Genomic DNA, 11789 nt, shown 5'->3' on the forward strand with positions numbered 1-11789 from the left:
CTCAGGAATATCTCCAAAAAAGAAGTTATAATTTCATCTTCTCCATTGTCAATTCAATCCCCTTCCTTTACAATTATCAAAGAGGATTTAATTAAGTAGAAGAAAAAGGAATAAATAAATTGGAAAAAAAAAAAGGAAGTTTCCCATGAATTATTTATAGATCCCAGCCTAACATAACCAATAATCCACCCATTGAAAAAGACCAAAAAACCATAAGCAAACAAAAAAAACAAACGAAAGATTCCTGCAAAATGGAACCTAGCTAGCCCAGTATATCTGCCTTTGCATTACCCTCTAATCCGGATTCTGGTATCTGTTCTATTGTGTATCCCATAATTTATACTTTTTAGCTTGAAAAATATCTGTAACTACATGGAAAAACATTATCTTGCAAACCGAGTCTCAAACATTGGCAAAACAGACCAAACAACAAAAGTTTCGAGGTCTGAGATTATGATCAACACAAGCACGGATTAAACATTACCCAGACTCCTTAAATTAGCTGCCATGACATGTTAATTAATACTTGAGAAACGGAATTAGAAAATCACTGTACATTCCTTTTCTCAGTTTATGATAACAAGGACTAGTTAATTAGCACGAAAACCCAGATAGGTTTTCGCTCCTAAATACATAGTAATATCCATAGTAGTCGCCGGTAATATACTTCTTTCTTCCTTCATTTTCTTGTTTTACTGAGGCTCAGTACTTCTGGATGGCGAGGGCCAAATTTGACTCTTTTTTCCTTTCTTCCTTACACTCTTCCCTTAGAATTTTCTTTTTCTCTGCAATGAAGGCATCCACTGTGCGGTTGAATTCCTCCTTGCTCAAGTTATCCACAGAGTAAGACCACGACCTTCTAGATGGTTCTTCACCGGAAATCACCAATTTCCTGCATATCTCCGTCTCTGATCGCCGAAACACTCGTCGAGACCTCTCCTCAATTCGTTGCTCGAATCTCTCGGATATAGTCCTCCGATATGGATTTTTACGCAAAGCCTTCTTACTGACCGCAGCAACTCTCTCTGACTGAATTGGAGAGACCAAAGGCTTGGTGACAAGAGAAACTATGCAATCTTCCTCATGAACCGGAGAGACAGCATTGTCGGAGCAAACCATGTGCTTGTCATGAAAGGTCTCTTCCTGCGTCGGTGGCTCCTCGCCAGGGAAGAACCTCCTGCTAGAGTCGTTGTGTTCGATGAACTCGTCGTAGACATCGGACGTAGCGTCTTTTTGGCCGGAGTAGGCGTATATGATTAAAATAATGATCATGACGAGAAGGAGGACGTATAAAGTGCAATCAAATATGGCGATGAATCGCCGGAGAAAATCACGGGCTGTTTCCACGGCAACCGGAACCCAGGTAGTGGATAACGAAAGCACAACTAACAGAGCAGCACAAATTTCGAAAATCCACCTAAGGTTTCGCTGCCGATTATACCTTCTCAAAGCATTGGCTTTCTCAACCTTGACGCTATCAATTTCGTACGAAGCCATATAGTGATATGTATGTTTCTCAAAGCAAAAAACCGTTCGCCGGGAGAATATAAGGAAGTGATCAGTTGTACGTACTTAAAAATAGGAAGCGCAGAAAATGGTTTTCAGGGATGGGTATTATATCGTTGGGAGAGAAGAAGAAGAAGAAGGAAGGTATTACGGGTGATCCAAGCGGAAAGATTTCCGAGAAATTAAACGGAGTGCGAGAAAAGTAAAGAAAGGGAGAGAACACTAGGGACATAGAGTGGGAAGAGGAGGAAGAAGTAGCTCTTTAAACTATATGCTGCTTCCTGCGAACTGTAAGGTTTAGCTTAGTATTTGCAACTTTAAGAATTATTGGGCTGTCTCAGAATGGCATGGGTGGAGAGAAAGATCCACTGCCCCTTTTTATAGATCAGCTAGCTCTGATCAATAATACATCCGGGGTTCATTTTTCAATTTTCTTTCTTTTTTTTTTTTTTTTTTGAAAAAAAAAAGTTGAAAACAGTACTATATGAATTTCTTTATCTCCCAGCAAAATAATATATATATATATTTATCTAATTCTACTTTTATTCTTACATTTTATCATTTTTAATCATAGACATATTTCAGATTTTCACAGAAATGCAAGAAAGGCACTAAAATATAGAGAAATAACATCATTTCTCCATCTCGAAAGTGAGAGGTGTAGGGGAGGAGGAGTGGGGGTAAGGCTAGTGAAGCAGCTGCACATGGAGCGAACGCCAACCATACTGTAGCATGACTAAGACTGGGACTGGGACTCCGCGGGTAAGTAGCGCCCGTAGGTGCGCTGACTGCAGACAAGTCAAGAACGGACACCGGCGGTTGGCAACGTGTCATTTCTCGCCGTCTTAATTTGTGTTATTTATATACTAATTAATTAATTATTTATTTTTGTGAACTTTTAAGTAGTTATATAATTTCAACCACGCATGTATTTTTCTCAGTGGGTAGTAATAAAAACAAATCATAAAAAGAAATGAACAAATTAAGAAACCGTGAGATTTTTTCATTGTCATGACTCATGATTCATGAGGAGATAGGACTTCCAACCCGAAGATCCGGAGAGCGGGGCCTGCATGGGGAGCTCATGAAATTCCGAAAAAGCGAGATAGAAAAACAAAAACAAAATGTCTCATGAAGATAATACCATCGTAGCGTTGAGACGAATGGGAGGTTTAATTTAGCAATGAATTGAGATAAAAAAAATATATATATATATATTAAATAAAATATTATTATAATATTATTTTTTAATATTATTTTTATTTTAAAATTTTAAAATTTTATTATATTTTATATAAAAATTAAAAAAAATTATAATTATAAGATAGAATAAGAGAATGGAATTGATTTCGATGTTTTTTAAAAAGTCCCACGATCCATCCAAAGAATACCGAAATCAATTCCATTTATTTTATTTTATTTCATAATTATAAATTTTTTTAATTTTTATATAAAATATAATAAATTTAATATTAATTTTATTTTAATATTTAAAAAATTTATTATATTTTATATAAAAATTAAAAAAATTATAATTATGAGATAAAATAAGATAAAAGAAATTGATTTCGGTGTCCTTTAAAAAGTCCCTGGATCCATCCAAAGAACACCGAAATCGAGAACTCGAGCTAGCTTGGCCGTGGGGCTGAGGAAACCCATGATTATTGATTCAAATTAATTAAAAAGGACATCTGCTGATCGCGTAAAGGTCACGCTCTACCAAAACAAAGCCTGACTATGACCAGATTGAACTGGCAGTGGAAAAGGGATGCCACTTGCGTTTCCCTCTGCAGCGTGCAGGTATGAATGAAAGAAAGAATCGCACTTCGATTCGCCAGTCTCAAGTCTCAGATTGTTATGTACGCACCACAGAACACAAAAAGAGTCAAGTCAAGCGACAGACACGCCAAATATGTTGTTCCTTATTTAATATTCGAAAAAAAGGACAAGGGATAATAGAACCCTCACGGTTTGGTTTCTCCTACTTTTCCAAGGGACCAAGGGGCTTCTCCGCTTTTTTCTGGATTTCTCAAGGTAAATGGATTTCCTGTCCTCTGCTTTTTTCTTTAGTGTGGGGAGGAGCACTGATAACTTCACCTTGTAAAAAATGCGTTTTGACGAATCTATCGGTATAAATAAAAAAGATGTAGATTTTAAACTTTTGCCTCTAAGGTCGTCACAGAAAGAGATCGAAGAGTCTTTAGATCGACCATTTTCGTGGGTTTGATTGATTGGCCACCAAAAGAATAATTTTGAACGTTAAAATATGGGCCCGGTAGTGAAAACGACGATTTAGGTCTACTTCTGAAAAAACTGGCCTTTTGGTTTTGCTGCAAGAAGGGATCCTAAAAGAGGGGACGCATGCCATTTAATTAGACGGCCTTGAAGTAATTATTAATCAAATTGTCTTGTCCAGTTTCAATTGGATTAGGGAGAAGAAATACATCATCATGTCATCTTCTCCATCAAACAAATACAATTCTTAGAAGTTAGAACAATAGTTGAGGTTTTAGCATGTATGGCTTGCAAAACATGATTGATCAACTGCATGTCTAAAACAGAGTTCTGGAATTTGAGCACTTGGGAAAGGCTTTTGTACGTCAGTTAGGTTCTGTATTATGGGCCATTTGCAGCCATGCAGTGAGAAGGAATCAGCGGTATAATTGAGCAGACAAGAAAACATATATATATATATATATATATATATAAATGTTCCCCGTGTTCAACGCTTGTACTTCCAATTAAATTTACTGGTCCTTTTTTTTCCCTTGGCTTCGCGATTAAGTAAGTGATTACTGACTAGGATTGATTTAGGTAGAGATTATGTTGGATTGAGGTAATTTTAGGGTAATAGGGAAAAAAAAGCTACATTTGAACGGGTCCCAGAAAATAAAGAAAGGGAGAATATTATATATGGATCTCGATCTAGGGCTTTGTTTATACGATGATCAGCCTCTTTATAAGCCAACATTTCCCGAGGATTTTGATATATTTCTTTGGAATCATGTTGCCTGCCACTTTCAATAGTCAATATTCAAATTATTGTTGGAACTTGGAATAGCCCAGTAGAATTAATACCATTATTCAGCAATCTAAGTGAAGGTCGAAATTAAGTTTGGCTAATTTGGTACAAAATTCATTGGAGAAAAGGAAAAGCTTCCGGGTTTATAAGTAAAATTTAGCTTGACCACAACCAATTAACCCAATTAATACACGTGCCACTTTGCACCTACTACGTAGCTTTATATTCATCTCCAAGTTCTACTCTTCATAACCAATTAAAACAAAGTAGATATAAATATAGTTAGAGATTAGAATTTAGAACTCTGGCCTAGCTCGTGTGGAAAATTAGAACAGGCAATTGCATGCCAACTTATCCCACCAAATTGTATTCTATGTTTGCCTGAAATTTAGCAATCCAGAAAGCGATAGAATTGGAATTTACATGAAGACATGAGTTCGAAGACAATTTATTTCATTTGGATGTATATGTAGAATTTGACTATGACAATGACCTCGTGTAGATCCATGATGTCTGTAAGTGAAGGCCAAACATTAATCGGCTTATAAACCAAAGCTAGGTAGCTGCCGTGTCGTAGAAGTCGGTCATAAAAATAAAGCAAGTTAATTTATAAAGAGGAGAAAAGAAGCGTACTATTTATTTATTTATTTATTAGGTCCGGTATAAGATTTAAATAAGGGTCGTCTAAATTATGATACAATTACGTACAGCGCGCATTAGACACGTACGGCTAAGTAATCTTCTCATGACATTTTACTTGAAGCTAGCGACTCATGATATGCCCAAAAAGTCTTTTGAGTGTTCATAGAAATCAGACTTATTTTTATTAAAAAAAAAAAAAAAAAAGTCAAATTATACTGCATATATGGTACGTAGTGTAAATAAACACAGAGAGAACCAGATTTTAATGTTGCTACTGTTACTCAAATGATGACCCAACTCTTGTTCATGAAATCATATTCGCTTTGGACACCTGTCAACACTCACCAGATATGCACTTTGTAACAAGAAGTTGATGATCTGCATCGAGTGATCATATCCAGAAGATAGAAACTTTAGCGAGAGATAGACTTCAACTTTAATATTATATTATTACTTATGGCAAAAAGTAGGTAAGATAAGAGTATAAAAAGTGATGAGCCCATGCAAGTTGAGAGTCTGGAACCCCGACCTGTACGTTTTGAAAATACCCGTGAAACAAGTAATTATCCCTAGCATTTAGGATCAAATCATCTTTATATAAAAGTTGATTAAAAAATCCACTTTTACATCTATATGAATTAGAACTGCCACCTTTCATATGAGATATGATTTTATCACAGAATTGTAGATAAAAGAAGCTAGACTGTAAATATGTGATTAGCAAGGACATTGTGAAAGCTGAAAGATCGTATGCCGCGCGCGCGAGATATATGTGTATCTCATTAATATATATATAGATAAGATTCAACTCCTCTTTTTCACATTCTAACTTGGTGGCTAATTGGTGGAGTGGGTGACACTTTCCGCCCCTTCTTCATCTTCTTCCTCCTCTTTTTTCCTTTTTTTTTTTTTGGTCAAAAAATAAATAAATGAAAGACTCCTTTTGCTTCCTCTCCATGAAGTAAACCAAGACTCCGCACTTGTAAACTTAAAACCACCCCCGAAACAATAATGCAGCCGGCAGCCTTTTTTTAGATAAAGTGCCACGTCTACGTTTTGGTTGCCTTGTTCCACATGCTCTGTGTGATTTGATGCGGGAGATCATCCCTTCCAGCAATAACACGGTGTCACTTGTATTCCCGATTCCAAAAAATGAATTTTGCCACGCGTCAATGCATGGGTGGTAATATTTGAAGTTCCAGAAGCATAGGATTTCAGTATGACCTTTCCGGCCACCTGTTAGCATGCATGACGATGCTAGCTGGGGATGTAGGGACAAAAACATCTTTTGCTGAGAAGACCACAGGCAGTACTGCACCGAAGGACTCAGAAATATGTTACGGCGCTACGTGGATTGTCCCAGACTAAAACCTTTTCTTTCTCCATTTTTATTTTTATTTTTCCTGGCTTGAAATGAGCGAAGAGGGTTTGCTAAATACTCTTACTTGTTGAACTGTAATTTATTATTGCATGTAAAATTTTCCTGGAAAGTGAACATATATATATATATATAAAGATATTTACAATTATAAATTGTGCAATTACTATATAATTATTTTAAAAAAAATGAATAAAATACGAGATACACATAAAAAAAAAAAAATTTAATAATAGACTTCATTTTTTTTCAAAACGATTACACAATATTTACGTACTTCGCAGTTATACGTAAAATTACTCATATATATATATATATATGTATATATATATATATATATACACACACACGACAGCGAAATGGAGAAAATGAGCAAAGAAGTAAGAAGAGCCGAATCCCACCAAATAAAAGGAACATCATTATCGTAAAAGCCAACTTTGAGGGGGAGATGATTGAGTTCATGGAAGATATATATGGCCCATTAATTTCATAGCTGTTAAGAAACTAACAATGCACAAGTAAAATCAATGAATTAGGACCACCAAACTTTTGAGTACGTAACATGATGTACAAAACCCAGCCCTGGCCAAGTGGCATCCACGTAGCGCTAATTTGCTCGAGTTTTTATACAAATATATATATATATATATATATATATATATATATATATATATAATGTCGTGACTCGTGAGCTGAATGTGTGTGTCATGAGGTATAAAAATATGAAAAGTAAAAGGCTTGCTGATTTCATTAACTGCTCCTCAATCCTCATTGCCATATGAAACTCTAGCTGTCACATGAAATTTGGCTGTGCGGGGAGAAAAAGTCAAAAAGAGCAACATTTCATGTCCTTTAAAAAGTTGATGTACGCAATTATAAACAGGTTATGTTTTGATTGGAAAATGTGGGGACCGATGAATCGGACTCCAAATTTACCGGTGGCGATACTTGTTTTTTTGAAAAAAATAAATAAATAATGATTAAGAAAGTATTTATTAGTAAATTGATATTTTTTTTAAAAAATCATGTTTAAAAATATTTAAAAAATATGTTAAAAAAAAACTACACTTATTGGTCCAGCTATCGGTACCATTTATCAATACCTCAAAAAAGAAAAGAAACAGTAATTTTCGCTTGATAGGGGTTAAAACATATTTTATCGTTCCATGTAATGATCAAATTAATGCTCGAGCTTAGTAGACATTAAGATTATGAAATTTGTAATCAGTGTACAAATGTCGCTTTCACTTGAGATTCCGTACGTCTGCATCACATGAAATAGAGGTGGCAATATGTAATACGACCTGTTAATCTAACACGAATACGACATTATAAAAGCAGATTAGGATTTAGCCTTAACAGATTCGGGTCAAAACGGGTTGACCCGTTAAGACACGATAGCTTAAATGGGTCAAAACGGGTTGACACAACACGACCCGTTATGTTAATGGGTCGTGTTAGGATTTGAGATCTTGACACGATAAACTTAACGGGTCAGGTTAAACTTGACTTATATAGTATAATATACATATCTTGACACGATACGAACACGATCCGTTAACACGATTTGACACCCCTAATATGAAAGGAAATAATATCATTCGGCGATGCTTTGAATAATAGTACCCCACAAGTACAGTTGTATTTTGAATCACAAAGTACAAACAGCCTGGGCAACAACTATTTTGGGACGCAAGGTCCAAGGCCGAAAATGATAAAACGATCCAAAAGTCAAGAGGACTGCACGTTGAAACGACTGATGTTATAGAGATTGACTAATGGGCTGTGCCAGTGGATTGCATAACAAAGATATAAATACTGCGGATTAGGAAAAATAGGCATTACTTGAAATGGTTGGTTGACGAAGTTTTGGATTGCACTATGTATTCAAATCTGCGGTATCTATTCATGTTCATCTCCTTTATTTACAAATTGGGTGAAAGCCGATTTCTATGAAGTTTAAAGTAATGTGCGTTTCTAGCTAGATTTGCTCAGATGTAATGATGCATCCTCGAATTATAAAGGAAAAACGAAGGATATTTTGAGGCAACATGCTATGAACAACAATCGAGAGCTACAGGAGTACCCATAATTCTTTCATCCTCCCAAAGAACAAAAACAAATCTGGCTAAGTAGCTTCCTGACAACTATCTATCTTATGCAATCCTTTCTCTTTCTTTCTCATTCGAGTTCTACTTCTTAACCGTATAAACACAAAACAAAAGTAATTTTTTATGCAAACTAATCTTAATGTGCAACTGATTGCTTTGTTGTTTGTCAACAATAAGATAATACTAGTGCTGCTACTTTTACTGCATGCGTAAATTGTAGTCATCTGTTAATTGATCATTTCTTAAAAATATATCTTCCAAAAGTAAAGATGAAGAAGGATAAGAATGGCAAAGGACATAAAAAACAACTAATTTAGGAAGGAAAATACTCTAGCAACAAAGTGATTCCCGCAAACTGACATAGTTTAATGTGATTCGTATCAAATTGTAAAGTTACTTTTATTATAAAGTAGATCTAATAGATCAGATGAAGTTATATCAGTTGTAAAATTATTTTTATATAATTCCTCTGTGGATGTAGCAGTCCTCAAATCAAGAAATTTATCTTTCAGAAGCAACACTCCCCTAAAACCAAAAATGTTGCATATCAATGCTTGCTTGTTTGTGTGCTGTGTGTTTGTAATAGTTGTTTTGGGAGTAGAGTTATTCTTTTCTCTGTTGTTTTTGTTAGATAAGTAATTTTGGGGTTTCAATTCGTAGTAAAAACTAATTAAAGCACCAAGAAATTTAATCTTTCGGAAGTAAGTCAAGCAACTACTCTCCTAAAACCTGAATTCTAGCATATCAGTGCATGCTTTTGTGTGCGTTTATGATAATTCATAATTACATTCTTAATATGATTTTACAATGCATGTACACTGGGATGCAGAAGAGTTGTGGATGTTGAAAGGAAAGAAAATCTAATGAAGGAATAACAAAATGAGGTCAATTTCTGATCTGGCAACTGTGACTGCTACAGCAGAAACCCTAAAAAAGGCAATTCATGGATCTTCTCATACACAATCAAGGCTCTGTTAATTCAAATTTTTATTTTTTTTTAATTTTTATCAACTATGAACAACATCTTGGACTTCAAGCTTCAGAAATTCTGAATCAGAATCCAGGCATAGCTCAGCGTTGTGGGTAAAACCAAGCATTTGCACAAACAGATGATGAGCATTTCACTTTTCAGGTATTTCCAGAAACATATAAAAATATGCATTCATTCGTAACAGCTAACAAGATATGCACCAACAATTCACATGTTTCACATGCCAGGAAACGCTTGATAAATATATAGTTTCTTTTGCAACTTTCCTCGTTACCACGAGAAGCCAAAGCACTGCGAGTTCTTCATCTACTTCTTCTTCCCTCCTTTGATCGAAATGGGTTTGCCCTTAGAGGGGAGCACAATCTCCCCTTTGAGAACGGGGATCTCCATGATCTCCGACAGCCCGGCATACTTCTTGCGGAACTTCTCGACCTGGTCGGCGTCAACGAGGAGACCCGAACGGTTTCCGAGATAGAAAGGGTGGTTGCCCGACCACACGTCAACGGTGTACTCCTTCTGGGTGCCGCCGGTGGTCATTACCAGTACGCCGTTACAGTACACCTTGGCATCCTCATGGAACTCCGGGTGTATGTCCTTCTTCCTGCACGTCACCGCCGGCCGGTAATTCCCTGCTGCTCTCACCTGAAAAAGAAGTAATTCGACAATTAAAAAAACAAACAAGTGTTGCTTAAATGTTTTGATAATTGGGGGGGTAGGTAAAGTAGGTTTTAGAAGAGATTCTACCTTGTTGATGACAGGAGGGTGGGGAGAAGGGCAGGGTTTTCCTCGAAGGAATGTGTTAGTTAGGCTCACCGCCATTTCTGTGTTGTGTGTGGGAAATGGGTGATGAAGAATGTCCGCGAGTGCGGATGAGATTTTTTGCCTGAGGATTTAGAATTACTTTACAGCCCTTTCATTTTTGTCTTTTATTATTATTATTATTATTATAAATATATTGGTAAAAGATTTGGGCTCGGGGTTTGGGGACAAATGGGTTCAGGATTCAAAACCAATAAAAGCCCATACTTTGGACCTACATTAATGCTTTTGGGTCTGCTTACAACTTCAACTTTTTCGGGCTATTCTGGGCCTTACGTTTACTCTCATGAACCTATCAACCTTTTTGAAGATCACCTAATTTTAATGATGCCCATCTATCTCTCATTATTATAAAAATATATATATTTATAATAATAAATTGTATAATCGTCACGTAATCATTTTAAAAAAATTAAATAAAATATAAAATTCACATAAAAAAATTTAATTTTTAATAATAGACCTCTCTTTTTTAAAATAATTACGTGACGTTTATGCACTTCACAGTTATAAGTAGAATTACTAAAAAAAAACATTTTGGACGCACTAAAACATGTACCACATAAACACTACACCAATAACCTCAACCCCATGTGTCTTCTATGTGGTTCTAGTGACTCCAAGTCCCATGAGCTCCACTTTTATCAAGCATTATCGTCCATGCATTTGTGAAATAGAAAATGCTAGGGGGACCGATGAATTGGACCCCCAAAGCGACCGATATTAGTTTATTTTAAAAATATTTAATTGTCAAGGAAGTGTTTGTTATTGAATTGATTTCTTTTATTAAAAAAATATATTTAAATATGTTTAATATATATATATATATATATATATATATATATATATATATATATATATATATATATAGGTCCAGCTATCGGAACCGATAAAAGGTACCGGTAGCAGGACCCTTGTGAAATAAGGTTTCACCGGATGCCACTCACGACTCGAACATTATTATTTTCAAAGACTTCAAAATGTTGTAGATCATACTTGTGGTTGATATTCACTGCACTTTGTTTTGTGTCCCCACTCTTCTTTCGAAAGGGAGCTTTCTTGTTTCTGTTTTGCAGAGTGAATTGAAATCTCTGCTATGTCGTAAACTCATGCTGTTTCACTTCATGTGATACGGCTTTTTGATTTGTTGGCTTGGAATGGCTTTGTCGCCATTCATGTGCATCTAATAAGGAAATGCTTTGGTATCATCTACAAATTTTGTAAAAGTTAAATGATTTAATATGGTATGTTAAATAGTAAAATTATTTTTATTATAAAATAAATTTAACGTATTATATGAATTTATGTCAGTTTATAAAT

At 35.4% G+C, this 11789-nt stretch overlaps 2 protein-coding genes across 2 annotated transcripts; both read right to left on the bottom strand.

The window, feature by feature from the left end:
- Nucleotides 1-702: 702 nt before the first annotated feature.
- Nucleotides 703-1497, bottom strand: LOC121260270. Its single transcript, XM_041162095.1, has one exon. The coding sequence runs from the start codon at nt 1495-1497 to the stop codon at nt 703-705; it is 795 nt and encodes a 264-aa protein (XP_041018029.1).
- Nucleotides 1498-9755: 8258 nt separating this feature from the next.
- LOC121260891 (50S ribosomal protein L31, chloroplastic) lies at nt 9756-10551 on the bottom strand. The gene is made up of 2 exons (XM_041162962.1): nt 10395-10551; nt 9756-10292 (listed from the first exon to the last, which is right to left on the bottom strand). The coding sequence occupies exons 1-2, from the start codon at nt 10467-10469 to the stop codon at nt 9957-9959; spliced, it is 411 nt and encodes a 136-aa protein (XP_041018896.1). The 5' UTR covers nt 10470-10551; the 3' UTR covers nt 9756-9956.
- Nucleotides 10552-11789: the final 1238 nt, after the last annotated feature.

This window comes from Juglans microcarpa x Juglans regia, chromosome 4D (assembly GCF_004785595.1).
Source record: "Juglans microcarpa x Juglans regia isolate MS1-56 chromosome 4D, Jm3101_v1.0, whole genome shotgun sequence".
In the NCBI taxonomy this organism is placed as follows: domain Eukaryota; kingdom Viridiplantae; phylum Streptophyta; class Magnoliopsida; order Fagales; family Juglandaceae; genus Juglans; species Juglans microcarpa x Juglans regia.